A 25,063-nucleotide genomic window follows, 5' to 3' on the forward strand; every position below is an offset into this window, starting at 1 on the left:
GTTACGGCGTGGCGCCAGCCGGTCTGGGCCAAGGCAGCTTTGCTCAGTTGAGCCGGCTACTCGCTTCGCTTCCTCTGCTCCGGTCCGTAAGTCCGTCGCCCTATAGAATGAAGCGCGCCTGAGCAGACGAACGCAAGTGGTGGCAGCTTCCCGGTGGGGAAGCGCGTATTTCGTTTTGAAGTCACCATGATATTTACATAGCCTCTCTTTTTTTTCTTTTTATCTATCAGAGAAAATATTCTTTTCTCCATGGCGGGCATATCCGTATTTTGTTGCTACGGACCACAGAATTACTAGTACCGTCAGTACGGATCATAACTCAAAATACTGCAACAATGATAAATAAGGTCCCCACAGGCAAAACCACATTCCTCTCCACTACCATCAATGTTCTCATTTACAAGATGAAACACACAAGCGCTGCATCCAACATCAATCAGACAACAGAATCCTCCAGGCTCCAGCACAAACCTACTTCGGAACTTTCAGAACTACAAACATCCAAAGTGTCATCATATTTGACCTCCAGAAGCGACGAGTTCGGCACATCACATCAGTAACGAACATGTGATACTGGCAAACAAGTGCTTCGCCAAAACGGGCCGATTTTCAGATGAGCACAGGCTGCAGAGGAAACCATATTGAAATTTAGCAAAAAGTCATAGTGATACTCCACAGTAATTGCGTGTCATCTACAAGTAGTCAGCAGAGCAAAAGGTGCATTGCTGATCCAAGCAAACGTGCAGACTGATTAGGAAAAATGAGCTGTCCTTTTGTCCAGACCAGGTATCTCAGCCGTGCATGAAAGTGTATTACCACATAGACCAGGTATCTCAGCCGTGCAATAATCATTAAGTTCTTGCATTTGACAGATCAATATAGTCAGACATGACAAAGATAAAGTATGTGAAGCTAAACAAGAATACCATACTATGGGGGCAAAATAATATTTTCCATGCTCAGCAAAGTACTAGAGTGTTGTAACAAAATAATATTAGGATTTGAAAACGTCTTTCAGAGCACACTTTGACCATTAAGTTCTCTTACAATATAGTATTATCAATTATTACAAAATTAATACCCTATTAAAGGTTTGTGAAACACAAATTACTGATATAACTTTCTTACATAGATATGGATAAAATTTGATTGGTTGTTGGTTAAAACTTATGAAGTTTGACTCTTTCACACCCTCATACGCCCTATAGAAACAAATGGGGGGATTATCATTTACCTTAACTCTTCCTAAATCTTTTTGCTTAATGCAACTCCCTGAAGGTTCCGCATTCTTTTTTATCCATGGATGTTTCATTATGTCTTCAAGAGAAAGCCTCTTGCTTGAATCCTTCACTAGAAGCTGCATACAAAGTCGCAATTTAAGTCAATTGTCCAACCCACACTCAACGCTTTAATTAATCTCTAATATATGATATATATACAACTAATAATTTTCGACCTTACCTTGGAAATGAGATCCTTTGCTTCTGAAGATACACAAGGACTTGAAGGGAATGTCAAATCCACTCTAACTATCCTGCTCAATTCATGTGGCACAGAATGTTAAGGAATGAATATAAGGGAGAAAAAGAAAACAGATGTCTCAGGCCATACCTTCTCAAGGTGTCATCCTGTTCATCAGCTTCAAAAGGAGGTGAACCATATAAGAACTCATAGCACAGGATTCCTAAAGTCCAGTTGTCAACGGCATAGTCATGAGCTTTTTTCTCTATCATCTCTGGTGCCAGATAATCAATTGTGCCACAGAGTGTGTGTCGTTTAGCATTTGACCGAGCTGCCCATCCAAAATCTGCAATTTTAAGCCGGCCCTGGAGAAGAAGGAAGCTAACTAGTTATCCAATCAAACACTCAGTACTTGGTGCATCAAGAACTCAAGACAGCGGCATGAGGCATGAGCCCTGATTCTGCGCCCCCCCCCCCCCCCAACTTTCAGAGACAGGCAGCATAACTAACAATTTTTCTGCTAGCATTTAGTAATGTCCATCGCGACAATAGAAGTTCTTTAGAAATACTGAGACATTTAAGAAGCACTTGCATTTGCATAACCATTTATCCACATATGTTATGCGTATCAGCCACAATATATGTGAATTTTCAAATCTATTCGTAGAGGCATCCTGCATATCCTGCTCAGCATGAATTACATGCAAGATGAGTTACCCTTATTGAGCTGTAACAGCAAATATCATCTTCATCATTCAGTGCCTTGAATTTCACATTTCGATGGCTGATTTCACATTTTACAGTTGTCTACCCTTCCTACACAACATATAAACATCGTACACTCACTGTTGTTTACATGCAAAAATACTGAAATACTTTTATAATGTACAGTTGTAAGGTTTCTTAGTTGGTCAGGTCTCACCCTTGTATGCTCTATCTGTAATTTTCTACAGGTGTCCTATGTAAGGGCATGATACAGGCCCCTAACTGTATCACCCGGGGTTCTTACCCCTCTCTTTCTTCTTAATATATTGATGCGCAGCTCTCCTGCGGGTTTGAGAAAAAAAAATGTACAGTTGTACAATGTACACTTAAGAGGAGCTAAACATTTAGAGAAAGATTTTCAACTCTATGAGATTTTATGCTATTAGCTATAGATTGGACTCTTGAGCAAAACTTACAGCAACGGTTCTATTAGAGTCTTAGAGTTTATGGTGTCCAGAAATAAGATCATCAGCTAATTAAAAATATAACAAAATGGTGTAAAAAGTATGGGCACTACTTTTGAGCAAGGTTTGCTGTATAACAGTAATAGTTATGTTAGAATACATGTTGAGCAGAAATAAGACCATTGGATTAGAAAAGCTACAACAATACAAGGCAGTTAAAGTACAAAGACAATAATACCAGCATTCAGGTGCAACAATGGCATAAGAGGAACCAACCTCAATATCAAGTAGCAAATTCTCTGGTTTGATGTCCCTATGAATGACCTGCTTCTTGTGACAGTATGCCAGTGCACCAGCAAGGCTTGCGACGTACTAAAACACGTAAGGTTCAGTGCCATTAGAATCTAATAAAAGAATGGCAAATCAGAAGGAAGCCTGCATATGTATATCATATTCTAGGGCTTGGTATGACACTGCTAGCACATGTTCTTGGCCATTATTGGCACTATCAAAAGCTGACTAGCTGAAACGGTATCATGCTAAAGGAAATGCTATGTGTTTTCACATTGTTTCATGTATAATGTATAGCTCGAGGGAAGTAAACCGCAGAGTGCACTTCATAAGGTCGCAGTTTGTGGAAAACTTTGTTGCAGCTTAACTTGTAAAATGGGATGGATCCTTTGCATTGTATTGCAGAGTTTCTAAGGATATTTAATGTTGCAATCAGATAATATGAAAATTAATAAACCCCTAAACCATTTTGACAACATATAAAATGGAACTAAAGTTTTCAAATATCAAACGGTTTACTACTTCAACCACCTCTTTTATGAACTGTAACTTCAACTTGTTTCCAATGCACAGGGAACCACTATTGAGGAATCAACAATTAATGAATTATACATTAAGTTGGAGGCGTTTCTAAAGACCCTCTTGCTCTCTTTCATGAGTCGTGTAGTAGTATCATACAATTGCCAACTTAAGACCTAATCATCTCATGGACTAGTTGTCTGAAACTTTGTAGAGATGCTTTTCTTCCTCCTCATTCCTTTTTCTCTCTTTCCTCGGTCGTTTTCATCTTGGCTTCGTTTTAATAGAAGTAACAGTAGAGGAGCCAACTGTATCTCCCTCACAAATATCATTAAATTGCGGCCATAAGAGGCTTGCTTGAAATATTATGCTTCAGGCTAACATAATTTAAGTCGTAAACAGTAGAAGGAAGCGCAATGGGTCCAATCCAACCGGAGGCACAAAAGTTTGGGGTGAAAATTAACAGTGAAACAAAAACGACAGGGGAAGAGGGGGGTCTTACGGTGGCGGCGGTGCGCTCCGTGAAGTGGCCAGCAGCGCGAAGGACCTTGTATAGCTCACCACGGGCTGCGTATTCGAGGACGAGGACGACGCGCTCTTCGTCCTGGAACCAGGCGAAGAGGCGGAGTACGTTGGGGTGGTCGAGTCCATGCTGGATCTCAATCTCCCGGCGTAGGTGCGCGTGGAAGCGGTACTTCTCCAGCTTCGCCTTGTACGTCACCTTGAGCGCCACCACGTACCCGCTCTGGATCATCGCCACGCGCAGGTTAGCCTCATCGGAGGCGAAATTTGGGGGGAAACTGGGAGAATCGGCGGGCGATGCTTCCGAGAACCAACCTGCTTCTCGCGGGCGAGGTAGACCTTGCCGAACTTGCCCTCGCCGATGTACTTGCCGATCTCGAAGTCAGACATGCTCCACTCCTGACGCGCCGCCATCGCACACGAGGGTGGCGGCCGCGGGAGAGGGGCGGGGTGAGGAAGACGGCGACGAGTTGCGAAGAGGAGGAGGCCGGAGGGAGGACACCGCGGGTCGGAATTTGAAATGGGGAGCGGCGGCCGGCGGATCGGGACTGGCAGGCGGCAGGCGGCAGTCGCGTTCGGTTTTTTGGGGGGATGGGGGGGTTGTGAACGTTGGAGGAGGAATGGGATTGGGGACTCTGGGCTCGGCTTTGCAGGCTGGAGAATAGTACCACTTCGGGCCAATAGACCGCATCTCTTCGCAGAACATAGAGGCCCATCGTCTGAGAAACAGCCCATTTGCGCGCGCCTCGTACCCATCCTCACGGGCCCAAATTGGTTGAGAGTGCAGGCAGAGCCCAAGCAGAACGGTCTTCTCCTACTACCCCTTCCGCCCTGCTGCAGGGTGCAGTGCGCCGCCGTCTACCCAGCGGCCGTTCTGCAGTTTCCACGGCACCTGTCCGGATGCCGTGTCCGAGTCCAGTAGCTACCTGCCAACCTCTGTCCTGTCGTCGCACAGTGGCGTAACTCTCTATAATAAGGTCGCTGCTGCAGTAGCTTTAGACCCTGTTCGTTTCCTACCCTCTAATCTTCAGACCCATCACATCAAAGAGAATCTTACTATTTAGAATTATTAAATAAAATCTGTTTATAAAACTTTTTCACAGCTGGGTGCTAATTCGTGAGACAAATTTAATGAGCCTAATTAATCCATAATTTGCCACAGTGATGATACAGTAATCATCCGCTAATCATGGACTAATATACCTCATTAGATTCGTCTCGCGAATTAGCACTGGGGTTCTGCAATTAGATTTTATTTAATACTTCTAAATAATAAGATTCTCTTTTATGTGACCCCTTTAAACTTTAGGTCACAGGAAACGAACGCACCCTTAGTTTCAGTTCTCAGGGTGTGTTCGTTTCCTCCCCTCTAAAGTTTGGACCCGTCACATGAAAGAGAATATTGCTATTTAGAAGTATTAAATAAAATCTGTTTATAAAATATTTTGCACAGATGGGTGCTAATTCGCAAGACAAATTTAATGAGCCTAATTAATCCATAATTTGCCACAGTGATGCTACAGTAATCATCCGCTAATCATGGACTAATATACCTCATTAGACTCGTCTCGCGAATTAGCCCTGAGCTTCTGCAATTAGTTTTGTAATTAGACTTTATTTAATACTTCTAAATGACAAGATTATCTTTGATGTGACACATCTAAACTTTAGATCCTAGAAAACGAACACACCCTTACTCTGGAAATCCGTTGCTGTTAAGTAACAAAACTGTTGAACTACTGTAGGAGCTATGTCCATTAACCAAAAAAATTGTATGAGCTACTAAGTGCCCTTACCTAGGCACCTGGTGCTCGTGGTGTCTCTATCTTTCACTCTCCAGCTCGTTGTTGCCACCTTTCCCATCACTACTCCAAGATTACACAAACGGACAAACTAAAAAAACTCTGCTGCACGCATTTGAAAGCGAGTCCGGGCAGCACCGAATCCCAATCAGCGACGCGCATTGGCAGACAGTAATCATGCGCCTGGGGTTTGCGACCACGATCTTGATCGCCGTTCTTTTTACCCCCACCGCTCATGATTCATGCCGGCCGGCCGGTGCGCTATTAGTATAACGGCCGGCGCGCGCCTCGCCTGGCCTGGATCACGCACGTTATGGGCGCAATGGATTCCTCCTCGTGCCGTCCAAGGCGGCGGCGTGCATGGCACGGCGATCCGGTCTTCGATTCCCTCATCCTCGCGCTGTCACACGCAAGCACAGTCCTGCTGGCTGCCGCCGCGACGCACACTGCCCTAGCCTAGCCTAGCCCAGGCCTAGCTATTGAGCACTGAGCGCAGCAGCGAGCGATCGATTACTAAACAAAAAGATTGGGGGGGGCAAGGATCTGATGCGTGGGAATGTTCTTGGGGGGTGGCGCCGATCGATGGAAGGCAGGCGCAGCGCAGAGCAGGTGCTCCTGCCGTGATGATGGCGGTTCCCGAATCTTTGCTTGCCGCTCCGTGCCTGTGTGCGTTGGGTTGCCGCCTCTGGCAGCGCGCGCCCGATCCGCGCTGGATTGGAAGCACCAGGCTTGTTGTTTTCACTACTCTTCTGGTGGGTGTGCCTGGCTCGGCTGCCGCTCGCGCTCTTCCCCGCGTGTGGAAATTCCGAGGAATAAAGCGCGGTGATCTGATAAAGCTGTGACGTATCCGGCTGCCATTGTTAATTTGACGGGGGCAGTCCTCCTGAGCCCCCTGATCACACCACTGTGCACTGGTACTGTGTCTAAATGGACACAACGGAACGAACGGAACAGTATACCAGGGCATGGCATTGTAGAGTGCAAATTCGTCAAGTATTCGAGCTGAGGGGTGAAGGAGTAGGTCATCTTGTAGAGACCTCGTATATTAAGCCTTTCTTCCTATATAAGAAAAGCTTAATGGATCGTAGGCATGCATTCTACGATAAGCCTAGAACGCGGTTCGATACCGAATTTCCAAGGGCATTCCAAGCTCTCGGTCTCAAGAGATCGAGACCACCGAAAGATTCTGGTGGCAAGATCACCTCGTTTCCAGCGTGGATTCGCGAGCGCGGACGCCCAATTTTCAAGCGCGTGCCGTCTCGCACCTTTTTGAACAGCTTGCTAAGCGCAGGACGGGCACGAATCCCGAGCTTGACCACCATCATCATGCTTCCTTCCCTCCTTCCTACTGGTACCATCATCTGCAGTCCCGTCCCTCGCTCCGGCCGGCGAGAAAAGACGCGGCGGCCCCACCCGATATTCTTCTCTTCTGACGTGCATGCATGCATCGAGCAGCGTGCGGCTCAGAGCACACTCGCTCACTCCTCACGTCGCAGCCGCGGCGAGGAAGAAGGTGACTCGCTCGCTCACTCCTCTCACGTCGCAGCCGCAGCGAGGAGCACGCAGCGGAAGAAAAAGCATGGAAGGGTACAAGAGTTTGTTTGCTCATGTCACGTCGTGTCATTCGGCGAGACGCCGACGGGCGGCGGACAAACATGTGTTGGCCCTGCACCCACTCTGCCTGCCTGCCTGCTGCCTGCACCCGTCCTTTCGGCCGTCCATCAACGCATCCATCCGTCGACTCATTCATCTTTCCCGAACTCCGAAAGTGCTGGCCAGGCCAGGCCCAGGCACAATTGAGTGACCTGACCAGACTCGACACCCTCGCCACTCGCCCAAGATTTCAGCGTGCCCAGACTCCGATTCCGGAGTGCTTCTTGATGTCTGATGCCTCTCTTTCCCGGTCTCTCTCTCTCTCTCTCTCTCTCTCTCTCTCTATCTTTCCCTCCCAGGAACCCCTTCCTCTCCTTTCCATCTTCACTCATGAGCCATCATGAGACACACCGCAATTTTGGACCTTTCCATGTTCTGAGCCCTGATCAGTTGATCATCACTAGCTTCCCTTCTAACTCTGAGCTTTTGATTGTACTACCGCTTCCACATTGCTTTTGTGTCATCCAAAACATGTGCTCCTTTCATCAAGTACAACATTGCCACTGGTTTCCAAATAATAGCAAGAAAATTCCTATGTTTTCTATCCGTTACCAAAGACCATGCATACAGATCAATGGTGCTGTGCATCCATGGGAAAACAAAGGAATAAAATGAACAGTGCGTCTACTCCGTCCTACTAGCAGGATAGCCAGTGGGGGTCAGTGTAGCGTGTACCATCATGGCACGGAACGAGCTACTCCTGGTAGAGTAGTAGCTAGCACACGCCAGACATGGTAGGTGGCAGGGGGGTCGAGTCGAGGTCGAGGAAGAGAATCTCCCATGCATCGCATTCGCATCTCTCTCGTCGAGGCCTCCCATGATCAGTCGTCGTGTCCGGGAGAAGCGAAGCAGCCGCAGCGAGGTAAAGGCCGGCCCGGCCCGGGCAAGGACTAGGGAGCCCGGGTTTCTAGGAGTCAATCCATCCACCGGCGCACCGCCACCAGACCACCAGGCCACCAGGGAGCCGAGCCGCTAGGTAGCTAGCCCAGCCTCCTGGTAGCGGTAGCTCCTCTCGCTTTTGCGCGTGTCGCTTTAGCGCTTTGCGTTTGCCGGCCCTCCCTGCCGCTCTGGACGCCCTGCCGGTGCCGGCCCTGCCTTTGCGCCCATCGGGGTCGGCCCCAAACAAGAGGTGACCCTGCCCCGGCCGGCCGGCCGCTGGCACGGCGTGGCATGCCGCGCCGCGCCGAGGGGACGAGACGAGCGCTCGGCGCGGCCGCGTTGGGTTGGGTTCGGTCTGGATCAGGTCGTGCTGCGCTGGCGCAGGAATCCAGGGGGCGAGGCAAGGCGTGGGGCAGGCCGGGCACCTGCACGCGGTCGTCTCCGCCGGGGCACCGTACGACCGCCTGTCGGCTGCCGCTGCCCCGCCCCCGCGCGGCACGCTCCGACGCGCCCCCACCCAGCGCCCGCCTCTCGCTGCGCCGCCGTGTAATTTGACTGGGCGGCGTACGGGGCGCGCGCCCCAGGCTGTGTTCATCATTCGCCGCCGAGTTGCCGCCTGTTTGTACTTGGCTAACGACCCAACGCTCAAGTGGTTTTGCCGTCGTGGAAAAACATTCTTTTTCCTGCAGTTTTCGGCGCGTGTCTGACAGATCGGAACCGATCATTTGAAGCTTGAGATTAGTATTCTGAAAGGAACCGTGAAAGGATGCTATTTTCGCAGATCAAATGGGAACGGAGACCTGGGTTTGGCTACCAGTTGGAGTAGCTTTTCTTTTCTGCTTGTGATTGGTGAATAATCTGTGAGGGGATACGACCGTGCTGACGACAGGCGGCCCCACGGGGCCTTGGGGGATGGGCCACCACGCCGACCGACCGAGACCGGTCCGGATGCCGGCCGGATGCGCTTTGCAGCAGGGATACTAGGGCAGCAGGGGAGGATTCCAGTCTGCCGCGGCGCGGCGTACAAACATGCCAACATGGGCCGCGCGCGGCAGCAGACGGCAAGCGAAGCACGGTATGGTACTAGCATATGCGTCTTGCCACGTCCGGACAAAGCCTGATTCCCTTCGGAGCACTGTAGCAGCGCCCTAGGGATCCTTGCCGAATTCTTCGGGCTGTGACCAACATATGATGAGTAGAGTAACAACCAAGTGATGTACTCGTACAAAAATCTCAGTAACAACGACATGCTTGTTTGTGTAGAAAAGTTGATCCCTGAATTGAACAAGGGATAACCCTGTAAAGCTTTCTTTTTAGCATGTTCCAATCCCCTATTGTTACTTGTACAGCTTCTGCATTGTTCTCTTCTCTGAACCTGCAAATGCTCGGAACGTGACAGGCAAGACCGTGACATCGGTAACAGCACTCGTAATCATGCAGTGGTGATGACCAAAACACCACGCCAAAAGCAGCTGCATGCCTCTTGTAGCTTGTTCAAACCAAATTGCAGGGGGGGTGGGGGTCAAGGCGGGTTGTCACCTCTAGCACGAGTCACAGAGCTCTGGCGTTTCCCGGGACGGTCAAGGCAGTTCCCTGCCGACCAACCTGGTGGGCGATAAGCCCATTTTCAGAGCCTTCCAAGGCCCCAAATTGTCAGGCTCACCACCCACATCCCACAACACTTTCTTTTTCTCCTCCATTTGGATTTTGGAACAAGAATGCAGCCACGCGGCTGTACTCTTGCAGGCGTGCATGGCAACGACACATGGCCTTGTACTCTTGCGGTCTCTGGGAAGTCTGGGCTGGCCTCTCCGATCCCGGGCATTGACTGCATGATTGGGGAATGGAGCCCGTCTCCACTGCTAAGCTAGTATTTGCTCATGAGTCATGACTCATGAGCATGTTCCTTTCCTTTTGGCTTAGAAAATTCCTGTGATGATTTGATCTCTCTATCTCGCGCAACTTCTAGTGCTCCGGACTCTGAGTTGGAGTGCCATGATCACACGCTCCCGGGCCGGGCCTACCCGGGCTGATCGTGACGTTGCCGTCGTTGCGTGCCACGGCCCGCTGACTGTGATCCACGGGCTCCACAATCACCTCCGTATACTCCTATCGCTACGTGTTATACCCATGGATACACGATGATACATCTCGTCACCGTCACGCGTATGTACGTGGATTCGTAGTTTCCTACGCGCCGTTACTCTTTTTTTTTCTGATGAAAGTACGGTAAGGAATCACCTCTGCATTTTCAGGAAAGGGAACAAAGATGTGCTTCTTTTGAAAAAGTGCCGAAAAATAGACTGTTTATTCTCGAAATTATATTTCAGAGGAATGTACATGGGGGTAAAAACCATTTGTAAAATTAGGATCTAGGCTAGATAATTTGGTAAAGGTGAACAATGATCACCTGCATATGGGTACAAAAAAGAGACCCCAAACGGGGAAGGGACAACTTGGTCAGTTAGAACTAGAACATGGCAGTGTTCCAAGCTGTGAAGTGAAGCCCTACCATTCATCATTCCAAGGTAGTACTGCTGGTGGTCCCCACGTTCTTACATTCCTAAAACCCCTGGTTCTACCCACATGCAGACAACAAAGTGTCCAAGGTAATTACACATCAAGACAAAGCTTAGTTTCTGAACAGAGACAAAGCCAAGGCACAGGGACAAAGCAGCTAACCCTAGCTCAATCCAATCCAATCCATGGCAGGATCCTTCTCCTCCTCCCCCAAGCTCCAACCTCTTTATAAACCGCCACACCCCAGTACCACTGCCCCACCCCACCCCATCCTCTCCTCTGATTCATACCACAAAGCAAGAACCTGAAAGCAACCACACCGCACCATCTTTGCCATCTCCAAGAAAGAGCCCATCCCCTTCTGCTTCAAGAAGCCTTTTTGAGATATTGAGTTTTCGCCATCCATCACCATGATCCAAGAACTGCTCGGAGGGGCAGCCATGGACCAGCAGCTGAAGAGCATGAACGATGGGAACCCGGCATCTCTTCCCCTGTTGCTGCACCCTATCGTCTCCAACCCGTCGCCCACGTCGTCCTCGTCGACGTCGTCACGCTCGTCAGCGCAGCAGCAGCGGTCGACTTCGGCGACGTCTTCGCCGCAGGGGCAAGGGCAGGGGCAGCAGCAGGGGCAAGGGGCGGAGCAGGCGCCGCTGCGGTGCCCCCGGTGCAACTCGTCCAACACCAAGTTTTGCTACTACAACAACTACAACCTCACCCAGCCGCGCCACTTCTGCAAGACGTGCCGCCGGTACTGGACCAAGGGCGGCGCGCTCCGCAACGTCCCCATCGGCGGCGGCTGCCGCAAGCCGCGCCCCATGCCGACGCCAGCGAAGCCGGCGGTCTCCTGCAAGTCCATGGGTGGAGCGCCGTCGCTGGGCCTCGGCGTCGGCTTGGGCATGGGCGCCGGCCCCGCGCCCTGGGCGTCGTCGCAGCAGGCGGCCGCCGCGCAGCTCATGGCGCTGCTCAACAGCGCCAGGGGCGTGCAGGGCGGCCACGGCGGCAGCAACATGCACAGGCTCCTCGGTCTCGACACCATGCCCCACCTGCCCCTCCATGTCTTGCCTGGCGGTGGCAATGCCGGTGGCGCGCCGGCGTCGCTGTGGCCGCCGGCCGCGCCGCGTCCCATCCCAACACCGCCGCTCATGGACTCCCAGATCGGCATGGGGGCGCTGGGGCAGCACGACGTGCTGTCAAGCCTCGGGCTAAAGCTGCCCCCGCCGTCGTCGTCGCCCGCGGCGAGCTACTACAGCGACCAGCTCCACGCGGTGGTGAGCAGCGCCGCTGGACGCCCACACGAGTACGACGGGCCCGGCGCCACGTCCCTCCCCTGCACCACCGCGGCGACCTCCCTCCCACCGGCCGCGTCGGGCGTCTCGGCTGCGCTGAGCAGCGCCACGGTCGGGCTAGACCTCCCGCCGGTCTCCCTACCCGCGCCCGAGATGCAGTACTGGGCCGGCCCGGCGGCGATGTCCGTGGCGTGGCCGGACTTGCCCACCCCCAACGGCGCGTTCCCATGAGAGCCGGACCCGACGTACGCGGCTGTTACTACATGACACACTAGCTAGTACGTGATCAGTAGCTGGATCATCAGTTCAGCCTTCGGTGTAGCTTTATCGTGCGCGGTTTGACTGTGTTTTGAGTGAGAAGCAAATCCACTCGGGGGGAGGTTAATCGAGGGTGTTTAGTTACTGTTGTTTTTGTTGATCAGTGGGAGAACGGGAGTAACTTTTAATTGCTTACTGTTAATCAGAGTTATCTTTGTTCCTTCTCGATCTGCTGTAGTGTAGTAGGGGTGATGGATAGCTTTGTATTTGGTGTTTTACATGAGGCCGATCATGGATTGATCATATAAGTCTCAACTCTCAACGGCATGATCAATATGCATAGATGATGGACTGGTGTGTGCCTTCAAAGGTGTTGTAGATCATCTAGTTTGGTAAACCTATTTGAAGTATTATATGCATGTGTGTTAGCTAAAAAAGCTTAATTTATGTATTATGAATGGTTTCAAGACTGCATTTCCTGCAAGATAGTACATGTAACCAGTGCTCACAGTTCAGTAGGTATCAGTACTACTTTCACTTTGGTTTCTCATGGACCTCCAAGTACAGAGTTGAATGCATGCGGCTGCAGGTTTTGCTGCAAAAGCAGCAACTCTCCTCTTTTGTTTGCGCCGGATCGATTTTAGCTGGCATTTTTTTGGTGATTATCCTTTAGTTGGCTGTTGCCAACGTGCGATCCTGTTCGGCAGAAATATGTAGCAGATCCACTAAAGTTTAGATCTTCCATGTACATCTCCTTCCTAACAGTAGCTTCGTTCTTTTAGTTAGTTCTGTTCCCATCTAGTAGATGACTAACTCTCCGTTCTTGTGATCACCTGCCAAACAAGCTAGCTAGCGAGCAGTACTGATATGATGCCCAACGCACGATAAGATACGACGAGAGCCAAGTAAACACTTCCATCTCGCATCACCAATACATAATGCGCCTAACAGGATTTTAACCGACCCTGCTAACAAGCATTTGTTGCCTATGTTTAGGCTGCCCGCACCGAGGTATATATCCCATCCTCCAGTACCAATATAGAGTAAAAAGAGCTGCACCGGAAACCTCCGTCCCATACTCTACCAAAACGGAGCGGCCTCTGTCCGCTACTTCCACATTCCGCCATCGCGGAGGACGTGGCATGGACCCGCGCCCCCTCGTCTCCCTCCCTTCCCTTCAGACCACCCCTGCTCCTCCTCCTTCTTCCATACCACTCTCCACCTCACCGCCCCTAGCCGCACCGCCCTCCTTCTCCCTCCCTCCGCCGCGAGATCTAAAGGCAGCCGCTGCTACGGAGGCCGGCGTCCCGCCATTGGAGGCCGGCGCGGCGGCATCCCGCCGCGCGAGCTGAAGATGAGCCGGCGCGCGGCGGGGCCGGAGGAGGGCGGCAGGGCCATGCTTGCGTGCGCAAGGGCAACGACGGCCGCTTGGGGCCGGAGCTGATGCTGCCACCGCTGTCCGGAGCTGCCGCCCCCCCCCTGCCGCCCATGCAAGCCGCCGCTCGGAGGGGGAGGAGAGAGATAGAGAGAGAGATAGAGAGAGAGAGAGAGAGAGAGAGAGAGAGAGGCGAGCGGGCGCTTGATGGGGAGGATCTCACCACGACTCGATTTTGGTAGCCGGTTGGAGACCAGGTGGCTTGGGAGGAGGACTTCACCGGTGGCGGTTGAGCTTAGGCCGGCGGTAATGGCGGCCACTGGAACTCTAATACCCGATGATTGGGGTCATGCTGCCGAGCAACAAGTGGTGGAGGAGGTAGCTGGGAAGGTGTGCTAGTTGTGGGTAGCGGTGATTTGGTTTTGGTGGCTGGAGGTGGGAGTAATCGGCCGGCGGGTGAAGCTCTGTTCGCTCAGTTTGTCTCTGGTAGAGGAAGAAAGAGAGCAGGCGAATGGAAGGGAGAAGGAGTCAGGGGACATAAGAGAGGAAAGAAAAAAAAGAAAATAAAAAAAGATAATTGGAGATGGTTGAATAAAATACGTGGTGGTTGATATAGAGTATGAGAGTGTGGAAGAAATTGGTACAGAGGAAAGAATCTCGATGACCGGGACGAAATATTTCTTTTAGAGGATGAAAATAGACTATGACAAGTGTGGACAGCCTTAAGTGCCTACAAGTACACACTTCCCTAACACATGTCATATGTATCCAATGCATGATGCATCTCAAAGTTGGTAATCACGAAACTGTCATGGTGATCTCGGTAACTAGCAAAAACAGCAACTAGTTGGTGATATTGTGATGAAAGCATGAGACCCTGCATGTCTAGCTAGTACAATCCGATTGGGCCATCATGGGCACCTAACGGGACCATGCGTGCCAAAAATCTGCTCGTTCAAACTTGTTTCTGAATTCTTTTTTTTTAAAAAAACTTGTTTCTGAACAAAACCGAGCTCGGAGCTCCGAAACTGTACCCTGAAGCTCGCCTTGCCTGCTCCATCTCCTTATCTCCTTTAAGCACGACGTGCAGGAAGCGAGGGAGCCGGTTTTGTCTTCACTTTGAGGCAAGAACGCACTCGTCTCAGACCGTCACGCGACAGAGATTCAGAGCAGCCATATCGGAACGCTGGCGCAGTCAAGTGCCCAGAGGGAAGAAAAAAAGCAGAGGCCGGCTGAGGGACTGTCTGAACTGGCCATGCATGCCACGCCAAAGCTGGCAGATACACGCATTCAGACCAGTGCTTGTACGTACGGAGAAAGAGGGGGAGAGAGCGCAGTGGCCAGGGGGCCATGCCATGCCGCCAGGGACATGGAGACTGCCCTAGCTAGGAAGGTGCATGTCCATGCATGCTGTGCACGGCGTGTGTGGCCTACTAGTAGCTAAAACGGCAGCGTGCAGGTGGGATTCGATTCTCCACCACAGTGCGCAACCAATGGCAGGGCTGGGCGGCTGGGCGGCATAGCCGCATAGCTCGCTGCTACTGCTTGCTACTGACTGCTGCGAGATGCAGCTTTATCATGCCAGTGTGGTGCCGTGCCTGCCTGCCTCGGGTTGGTGGAGAGGGAGGGAGGGAGGGAGCGCGCGCGCGAGGAGAGAGAGAGAGAGACGATTGGTTCCTTTTGTTCCGTCGCTGCCTCTCACGCAGCATGCACGCACCCGTGTCCTCCATGGCTCCATCCATCGCTGATCGCTACGTACCCCGGTAGCAGGCACAGAGAGTACATTACATTAGCCTGAAGAGGAGACGGAGAAGGGCAAGCCGGAAGCGAGCGAGCTACCATGCCGGAGCAGTGGCGTCCTCGGAAGCCGGAGCGCGCATGTAGCAATATTCCCCGTCTCGATGCCGGGCTCTGCGTCGATCGACAAGCCTGCCGATTTCTTTTCTGGAGTGCCGCCGGAACCGCTAGGCTTTATCCTGTCTCTCGGTAACCGTTGTTAGTTCTGTCTCCCCTCCCAATCCTTTGCCAGTTTGCTGTCGGGCTCCGGTCTTTTTTATTAACGCTTGCTTGTTTGCAGTTTTTTTTTCACGGTTCGGCGCGGTTGTTGGAACTCGCTTCTTCATTTTGTTCAGGACTCAGGCCCTGAGAAGAGAACAATTGTCTCTAGCGCCAACTCTTCGGAAATCGAAACAGGGTAGTGCGGTACTAGCTGTGCTGGCGGTAGGAGTATGCTCCATTGCCAATTTGCTTAACAGAAGGCGTGTCATAGCCCCTTTCCTTCCTTCGTTTCTCATGAAGAAAAATAATTTTAACTATGGTGAAGCTTTTCTTTTCATGAGAGCAGGCCGAAGGCTGAGTGTGAGGTGGTTGCTGATCAATTACAAGAAGAGGTATTAGTGGGGACGTACACATGCCCTCGCCAATTTTAGGTGAGGATGGGTGGGATGGTGTTGACGCACAGTTGGGGCCAAGAGCTAGAAGAGAGCACTTGGTGATGTCCACATGTTGATAAACTTTTTAATTTTAGGTGGGCCAGGGTAAAAAAATAAAAAACCTGCTAAAATAGTAATGATCGGAGTAGGTTCCACGACAACACAAGAGCCGTGGATATCCAAAGCAATACCAACTGTAAACTAAACTGTTAGACCACTCCAGCGTATCCTCTATCAATCCTCCTACCTTAAATTTGAAGGGCGGAGAAAAAAATAAGGGCCTGTTTATTTAGGTTTATAGATTATACTATCCAGCTTATTTGGTAGCTTATATAATCTAGCTTATTTTTTCTGGATTAAATAAACTGAGTCTTACTGTTTGTTTGCCTAGCTTATTTGAGCCCAGCTTATTTGTCTTAGACGTGTAAAGACAACAATGCCCTTTGGTACTAGACTTATTCATTTGCTTACTATTTTCACAACATTAGCAGTTTTGAAGGTCAGGGAGAGAGGGGTGCGTGGGGAGGGGAGGAGGGAGCGAGCCAGAGAGAGGGGCGCGTGGGGAGCCAGCCAGGGAGAGGGGCGCGTGGGGAGGGGAGGAGGGAGTGGGCTGGTGGGACCCAATGGCAATTGCGGGTAATTTGCTCCTCTTTGCCATGGGTAGTGGATCTTTTGGGTAGAAATAAGTTGAAATAAGCTCCACTTGACTAGCTTATGAGATTGTGGTGTTTTTTATTCTAAATTATATAATCTGAGCAAATAAGCTGCCTGTTTGTTTCCTTTACAGATTATTTAAGTTGGTTTGTATAATCTACAGCTTATTTAAACTTAAACAAACAGACCTTAACTCCAACGTAACTTTTACTTGAGTTCCAAAATAAAAAGATCTCCAAATCTCCCCATTCACCCCCTAAATTTCAGGTGCCTCTAGGGAGTCCTCCATCCATGCCCCCCCACTCAAATGCCTCTTCTTTCTCACTCCCAAACACGTGCTGTGCTCCCCTCCTGCCGCGCAACGCCTCTTTTGTCAGGACCTTCGACGCATCCCGCTGCCACCTTGCCATGCTGCCTCGCTGCACCGCACGCTCGAGCTCTGGACACCCTCCGCCTCTCCGCGCCACGCACCCTTCGCTCACCAACGCCACCCGCCCGAGCGGCCACACGAGCTGAGCTCCGGCCGGCCCCTACCCGCTAGCACCGCACGAGTCGAGCTCTGATTGCCCTCCGCACGCCGGTATGCCAAGCCCGAGCTCCAACCACCCCTCCCGTCAGCGCTCGTGCTCCCGAGCTCCAGCTACCATGGAGAAGAAGAAAGGAGAGGCAGAGAAAAAAAAGGAAAGAAGACATGATAAATATGATAAATAGGCGTCACATGTGAGGAGGAAGTAGAGGCCGAGATTTAGAGATCTTTGCTGCAGTTGGAGAAAAAAAAATCAGATCCTCAAAAAATAGAAAGGGAAAAAGTCCATTTACTCCCTCCAACAGTTCATTTTGTCCACTTAACCTCTAAAAAAATTTAGGCTTAATTTACTTCCCCGAACTATTTCAATTGGTCCAATTTACCCCCTATTGAGATTTCTCTTTTTTATTTCTCTACGTACAAGTGGAACTTCAACTTCAACTTTTGCAATGTAACTTATGATTTTTCATGAATATCTTTCATGCATAATTGTATCTCTGCGATAAATTTTATGAAAAAGTCAAGTTTTTAATGTATTGTTTAACATAGAGCATCATTTTCTGTATCCACTCACAAAATTTGAACTTAGAACTCAATTTTTACGCGGAGAAAAAAAGAAATATCATTAGAAGGTAGATTTAGACTAATTAATTGTTGGAGAAGTAAATTGAGTTTAATTTTGCTCAGAGGGTTAAGCGGATAAAGTGAATTGATGAAGGAAGTAAAATTGACCTTTTCCGATAGAAAAGGCCCCAAGTAGTTGGTCTAGTTTGGGGGTATTGCTAAGCGGATTCGGGATATCCGGTTGTTATTGTAGGCCGTGACGCGGGCATCCTATAATCCTACATGATCCGGCCCTCTTCCAGTGAAGTCTAGCAAAAGCTTTCACTTCATTTTTGTCATCAAAGGTACAACACTCCGCTGGCGGCCGGGGCCGCAGCAGGGCTCGGAACGCGCCATCAGATGGTGCACGCCGGTCCCGTAGGGTGGGGTTATACATCATTGCGGGTGATGAAATCGCCATCCATCATCTGAAGGAGGCGCGGAGCGCGGCCCATCAGCCCATATCTTCTTCCTCCGCCCATTATCTTCCGACGCCACGCACCCGCCGTCCGCCACCCAGTCCCTCCCCCACCCCACCGGCGCGGGCGGGCTATGGTCCCGCCGGAGCTCCGAGCCGGCCGCCTCCGTCCGCCGTCGTCGTCTCCATCGACTCCCCCGCCCCGGCGCGGCCCAACCGCCATTTGCCGCTGCCCGGCCGTCAGCGCCCCCGCGCCCACCTCCTCCACCGGGCCAGCCTGCCGCCGCTGGCCCTCCCTCTATGGCCGGCGGTGAGGAGCCGCCCCAACAATCCCGAACCCGAACCCAACCCTAACCATGGCTGGCGAGCAGAGCACCAGCGCGAGGAGGAAGAAGGCGTGTGGTTAGGCCGCCATAGACCGCGAGAGGCAGTGGGAGGAGAAAGCAATCCAACATTACCTTCAGGCGATGGATCCACGAATTGTAGCATAGGCTATGTATAGCCTCCCGGGCCCGCGCATCAGATTCACGCGTGCCGTGGTAGCGTGGTACCGTGTAAACGGCGGCTACAAAACGAAAGATGGCGCAACACGTAGACGACCGACGACGTTCAGTTCATCCGGCACGTGACGCGCTTTGTGATCGAAACTCTCGAGAGCGCCCAGAAACCAGCTAGCGTTAGCGTATACCGCACACGTAACCCATTTTGATGTCGATGGTGCATAAGGAGAACATACCAGACGTACGCACGTGCACCCTGAACACGCACGCGTGAATGTACCCCATAACACAATTTGTTTGTGTGCCTCTAACGCACGCACCTGTGAATGTGCCCCAATCCTCCAAACACAAATTTTGGTATGTCCCTAACACGCGTACACATGTGAAAGTACTCCCTAACACACGCAAATATGAACGTGCACCAACCACAAATTTGAAGTGCGGAAACTGGGGAAATCCGCGATCCAGTAATGAATTTGGATGCCCCAAGCACAAACTTTAAAATGCAGAAATCGGGGATACACACTAGCTAGTAAAACTACCAGCAGGCAGCAGAGACCAAAGTTCACAGATCAACAGGAGTAAAACTACTTGTACATATATAATAGTAACACACAGGTCGAAGCTTGAGAGTATCCAAACCTCAGTACACAAGAAGCAAGAGGAGGCTAGTTTCCCGAGGGAAGTAACCCCAGTTTGGCTACAACATCTGTATTCCACAGAAGACACAACAGGATTGCGATGTCATTTGCAGGAAACCGGGAAAACTACAGGACGATTTTTCACAAAAGGATGCTAGTTCTTGCCAGAGTATACAACATCAGGGCATCCCATGCCTGATCGGTTCTTTGGTGGATTGGTAAGATGGTTATCTGAGATGCGGCTCACATTGCATACACAATCTCACCGCTGCTGTCCACATCAAGATCCGAGTCGGATTCAAGGTCATCCATGTCGTCGTCCATGTCTAGTCCATCAGCTAGGACATTTATACTGCGAGAACAAGCAGGTGGTATGGTGGCCTCTGTCAAAATCTGCATGATCTGATCCATAGTCTGCATTGGCTGATCAGGTTCCTCGTATTGGTTGCTCATGCTTTCATCATCCATCAGATCAGCAGGAAGGTTCTTCAGGAACCAACTATGGTTCCGTATTTCAGGGATTGTTATCCGCTGCATATTTTATATAACAAGAAATGTCAAGAAAACTACATAAATATGACTATATTCGAAACAGCATATCTTCTGATTTCTGAACCTTTGATAGCAAGGATCAAAGCCTGGTTATTACAACAACAAACAAGGACTTACCATGGCAGGGTCGCCAACAAAAATCCTTGAAATTAGATGCCTGCACTCTAGAGATATGTTCACATTATCTGGAATCGCATACTGAACATTCAAGATACGCTGCAACAAGATGCCACTATTAGCTTATTTGTTAGCTAAAATGGGAGAACGCGTATAGTGAAACATATGGAAACAAGGAAGTACCCGACCTAGTTTATACATTTAGAAGACACGCGCACACTTGTGTGCACTCAACTTGTATACATAAAAAAATGTAGCTAAAGCATGAAAAGCGAATTAAGATTACCTGAATTGTTTTACGGAAGTTCTTAGGCTCTTCTGGGTCTTCAAAAGGATACGCACCAACAACCATAACATAAAGGGTCACTCCACATGACCATACATCAGCAATCTGTTTGTCATTAAAAAATCCATCAGCGAGGAGAAGCTTCCCTCATATGGGAGGTAACCAGACAGTTACGCTACTAATGACAAATCATAAGTGAAAGTTTTCTGACTGGCGCGCGCACACACATCATCATCATCATCATCAACAACAACAACAAACACACGCAAACGCCCCTGCGCGCGCTACACGCACGCACACACAGAGCACCAACAACCATAACTTAACAGATCACTCCACATGACCATACATCACCAATCTGTTCCCTCATACAGGATGGAACCGCCTAAGGGCTTGTTCCCTCATATGGTGGTTGAGGGGGATTAGAGGGGATTGAGGGGGATTTTGACTTGTTGGGGATCCATCCCAACCCCATCCAATCCCCTTCAAATCGAACAGTGACAAATCATAAGCGAAAGCTTCTGACCACTAAGTGCGGGCGCACAACACGCATACACAAGAACAGCAACAACAATAATGCCATCACTACTGCATGTTTATGGAACTTCAGTGCACTGCCATGAAGGTATACCCAGCTTCCAAAAACACATCTGTCGAGATATATTAGGAAAATGATAGAAGAAGTACCTTGCCATCATATTCTTTTTTCAGTAGAACTTCAGGTGCGATATAAGCAGGTGTTCCAACAGTCGACTTTGGTTGCGAATGAAGAACAGATGACTGCAGAAAATGAAGGATGCATGGCACTGTTCATTAAAAAGAAAAACCAAAACCATAGGAGCATGTCCATCATTCTATGAAAGTGTATTCATCAAGCCAAACAGCGAACACATACACATGCGCCCACGCCTGCGTGCAGACGCAAACGAGCACGCCCATGCCCGCGCGCCCTCCCACCCACCCAATATTTCAGAAAGAGTTGCAAATAATTAAACAACCGTAGGTAACATAACCCAGAAATATTAGCTAAAAATAAGATTAAGTTGACACAGAGAACAAACCTTGGAATAACCAAAGTCACATATCTTCAAGCGAGGAGCATCACTCCCATCTAGCAGTGTGTTCTCCAGCTTCAGATCACGGTGACATACTTGCTTGAAAACAAGGATGGAAAAAACACAAGTCAGCTTAATGAATGGATGAGTAAACAGTATCAATAGGATAGAAGATATGTCATTATAATAACTTGTACCATCGAATGGCAGTAGCTTACTCCTGAGATAAGCTGCTGGAAGAAGTAGCGAGCCTGAAAACACATACAAATGCATTTGGTAGGATCAAGAAAGAGATGCATCAATAAAGATGAACCGAGTGACAGGCACAAACCTCATCTTCACTGAATCGCACATTCTTACATATTCTCTCGAAAAGCTCACCGCCAGAGGCATATTCCATGACAATAGCAAGATGTGTCGGGGTTAAAATAACCTAGGCGTACATAAGAAATATAATTCAGAAATGATTAATGATGAAAGGCCGGGGAAAAACAGCATCACAATCCTGACTCACCTCTTTAAACCTAATAATATTAGGGTGCTTCAATGATCTATGGTTAATTATCTCGCGCTGGACATTTTCATCTATCTGCACACGATAATAAAATATATATATAAGAAGACCAAATGTATGACAATTGGATGCAGTGATAACTGATTACCTAGCATTTATGAAAGAACAAGAAAATACACAAAATGGGACAGATTAAGGAATACGCACGTGTTTGCATGAACCACGGACATTTGAATTATTTAAAATAAATCACCAAATGAATGGGAAGGAGGAAATTCCATAAAATTAGGCATAAAGTCTGGACATTGATAGGGATCATAAATAATATCGGACTTTTAGTATGAATTGATGTTGGTCTCTCAGGGGCAGAAGCCCAAAGGGAATTAAAAAGCATCTGTTTAACTATCCTTAGTTTCAGAAATTAGACAAATATTGATTATTATTCTGTCAAGAAGTACTGAAACAGGTGGCCAAAGAAAGAGTAAAGGAATGGTATAAAAAAATGCACGAGTACCTCCAGTTAGATATATACATGGATAAAACGTGGCCATTCAGTAAAGAGCTTACGCGCGTCAATGTAATTGCATGCCTGGGTGGAGCTGAATGGGATGGGATTATTTATGCATTCCACTTCATGGTTTATCAAAAGGATTCCACTCTGTCCCCTTGTCAGCTCTTGTACAGTGTCACAAGTCAGCAACTACCTCAATATTAGCTATCAGAGACAGGATAGGCTTGTCACTTGTGAAACTGGAAGAGTGCATATGATGGCAATGCTTATAATTTTACATGTTATGCAAAGGGAAGCATGGTTAAATGAAATTAACACTTAAAGTGTGGTTTTATCATAATTTTTCCAGTATAATGTGGTTTTGTGAAATCTACTCTATACTTTGTTGGGCCCTGGACATATAATCTTTCCACGTCGTCTGATAAGACATACACTCCTATGCATCAAGTAGTAGTACTTAGCTGTGGTATAGAGTTATGGAGCATCATTACCAATTAGATTATACATGTCTTGGGCCAAATCATACGCGATTACCATGGTCCCAATAACAGTAGATGTGGTATCCACAAATGTTGGATCCAGATGGATAAGTAGATAGGATCAATGGATCATGCCTAATGGCTAACATCAAGCGGTAAGAGCAAAATCCAGTATATGGACACAGCCAACAAGAAGTATAGTCCCAACAAGTCAGTTACCTGTGTTATTTTTAATCATTATCTGAAAAGAAAATGATAGGACCTTAGGGGCCTAGGACTTCAAAACAAGGAAGTCTTTGCTTTATTTTTTTTATGCGACAGCAAAAAGGGGAAACATTTTTCGGGATTCACTAAGTAATAGTAATAATTCAATACCACATACCGTATATTTACTAAATTCACACAAAATAAATCCAACTAGATATATTGGGCCTACATAACCTATGACATCATAGTGGTGGAGGCGTGGGAGTGTGGTGCTCATGACCTGTGTTTGATCCCCTGGGTGGCACAGGTGCGAAATACCATTTTCAAGAAAAAAAAATACCGGTGATAGCCACATCCCTTAAACTCAATGAAGAATCAAACAATCTAGATCTTTGTCTTTGTGCTTGCTGATATTGTTTAAGATTAAACCATAAGTCCAAGCTCACAACCACCTGGCCAGACGCATCAAAATTATGAAATTCACTTAAGCAAGCAGGGTGATTAAATTGCTGTTCCAATTCAATTATCAAGCTGGCACTAAATCAGCATAAGTTTGCTTGTTTAGTGATTTAAGTGGCGAATGCTTGATTAACCCCATTACAGCACACCCGAGCAAAATCTACACATAAACAAAACTATAATTTAAGGGTAATCAAACACATCAGATGGAACAAACGGCAAAAAGTTGCAGTCAATATTCACACAAGCAACAAATAATAACCCAAATTATATACGTCGGCTGAAGATACGGCGGCCCTAACCCACGAAACGAATAGCACGCGCACGACAAAGGATTCACCACTAATCGCGAGAATCCCAAATCGGATAGCCCCTTCCGAGCGCAGACGCACCAACGGAACCAACCAACGTGCGACGAATAGATGCGTGACTAACCACAATCAGCACCGAATCGAATCCAATAGGGGAGGGAGAACGGGATCAGCACGATACCTTCTCGCCGCGCTCGATGTACTTGACGGCGACGAGCTCACTGGTGCGGCGGTCGCGCATGAGGCGGGCGACGCCGAAGTTGCCGGAGCCGATGTCGCGCACGAGCTCGTACCGGTCGCTGTCGTGCATGATTGGCATGTCCATGCCAGGCCCCACCGTCAGCGCCGCCCGATCCGGCGCCGGCGCTGCCATGGCCTGAGACGGCGATCAACGGAGGCTAGGGTTTGTCGGGTTCCGTGACCCGATGCCCCGGGCGCAGGCTCCCTGCTCCTTCCCCTCGCTCCCTTTCCCTCCCCCTCGCTCGCTCTCCCTCTCTCACTCCTCTTCTCTTCTCGAATCGGCAACGAGCTCGTGCTCCCTCCCCTCCCTCTCCTCTCGACGAGTTGGTGATGTCACTGGCCGACCAGGAGAGAGAGAGGCTTCTCGCCTTGCGAACCGTTCGGGGGCTGCATGAGTGATGCTGGAAGTGGTTTTTTATTGGGTGTCATCTTTTAGGATCTGTGTCATAAATGGCCATGCAGGGATGAGCTTTCATTTGTGGAACTCTAAATAAGTTATTTGAGTGTTTATGCAGCTAAAAATGGTGACATTAAGTTTAAGAACATTAAATAACTACAGAAAAAAATCACTAAATACTGTGAAAAGAAGGGGTGAAAAGTACCCCTCCATTTCAAATTATAATTCATTTTGATATTTCTAGCTATGTGTCTAAGAGTATAATAAAAATTATACATCTAAAAATATCAAAATAAATTTTAATTTGGAACGTATAGTAAGAAAAGGAGAAATGTGCTTCCTTGCTAACGTGGTCCTTGTTAGAATTCACTTAGAAAGAGAAATTTGCCTCTGACTATAGGATTTTCAGAACATACGGCCAAATAG

The 25,063-nt window shown here is 48.9% G+C and overlaps 3 protein-coding genes across 3 annotated transcripts; 1 reads left to right on the plus strand and 2 right to left on the minus strand.

Annotated features, from left to right (window-relative positions):
* Positions 1 to 306: 306 nt before the first annotated feature.
* LOC112876392 (serine/threonine-protein kinase Aurora-3) lies at positions 307 to 4,518 on the minus strand. The gene is made up of 7 exons (XM_025940490.1): positions 4,278 to 4,518; positions 3,943 to 4,185; positions 2,907 to 3,002; positions 1,612 to 1,826; positions 1,462 to 1,534; positions 1,235 to 1,357; positions 307 to 624 (listed from the first exon to the last, which is right to left on the minus strand). The coding sequence occupies exons 1-7, from the start codon at positions 4,374 to 4,376 to the stop codon at positions 610 to 612; spliced, it is 864 nt and encodes a 287-aa protein (XP_025796275.1). The 5' UTR covers positions 4,377 to 4,518; the 3' UTR covers positions 307 to 609.
* Positions 4,519 to 11,014: 6,496 nt separating this feature from the next.
* On the plus strand, positions 11,015 to 12,548 carry LOC112876850 (dof zinc finger protein 4-like). Its single transcript, XM_025941029.1, has one exon. It carries the CDS (start codon positions 11,227 to 11,229, stop codon positions 12,331 to 12,333), a length of 1,107 nt encoding a protein of 368 aa, XP_025796814.1. The 5' UTR covers positions 11,015 to 11,226; the 3' UTR covers positions 12,334 to 12,548.
* Positions 12,549 to 19,432: 6,884 nt separating this feature from the next.
* LOC112873815 (serine/threonine-protein kinase SAPK8) lies at positions 19,433 to 24,653 on the minus strand. Its single transcript, XM_025936883.1, has 9 exons — positions 24,182 to 24,653; positions 22,034 to 22,108; positions 21,851 to 21,952; positions 21,717 to 21,770; positions 21,526 to 21,618; positions 21,152 to 21,244; positions 20,465 to 20,569; positions 20,179 to 20,277; positions 19,433 to 20,040 (listed from the first exon to the last, which is right to left on the minus strand). The coding sequence occupies exons 1-9, from the start codon at positions 24,371 to 24,373 to the stop codon at positions 19,753 to 19,755; spliced, it is 1,101 nt and encodes a 366-aa protein (XP_025792668.1). The 5' UTR covers positions 24,374 to 24,653; the 3' UTR covers positions 19,433 to 19,752.
* Positions 24,654 to 25,063: the final 410 nt, after the last annotated feature.

This window comes from Panicum hallii, chromosome 9 (assembly GCF_002211085.1).
Source record: "Panicum hallii strain FIL2 chromosome 9, PHallii_v3.1, whole genome shotgun sequence".
Lineage (NCBI taxonomy): Eukaryota > Viridiplantae > Streptophyta > Magnoliopsida > Poales > Poaceae > Panicum > Panicum hallii.

Coding starts and splice junctions, on each gene's coding strand:
- LOC112876392 (XM_025940490.1), bottom strand. CDS start 4,376: ATGGCGGCGCGTCAGGAGTGGAGCATGTCTGACTTCGAGATCGGCAAG. Junction 4,186..4,277: donor ACCTCGCCCGCGAGAAGCAG/GTTGGTTCTCGG, acceptor GCGATGATCCAG/AGCGGGTACGTGGTGGCGCT. Junction 1,535..1,611: donor CAGGATGACACCTTGAGAAG/GTATGGCCTGAG, acceptor TGAATTGAGCAG/GATAGTTAGAGTGGATTTGA.
- LOC112873815 (XM_025936883.1), bottom strand. CDS start 24,373: ATGGCAGCGCCGGCGCCGGATCGGGCGGCGCTGACGGTGGGGCCTGGC. Junction 21,619..21,716: donor TAAGCTACTGCCATTCGATG/GTACAAGTTATT, acceptor CTTGTTTTCAAG/CAAGTATGTCACCGTGATCT. Junction 20,041..20,178: donor TTGTTGGCGACCCTGCCATG/GTAAGTCCTTGT, acceptor TAAAATATGCAG/CGGATAACAATCCCTGAAAT.
- LOC112876850 (XM_025941029.1), top strand. CDS start 11,227: ATGATCCAAGAACTGCTCGGAGGGGCAGCCATGGACCAGCAGCTGAAG.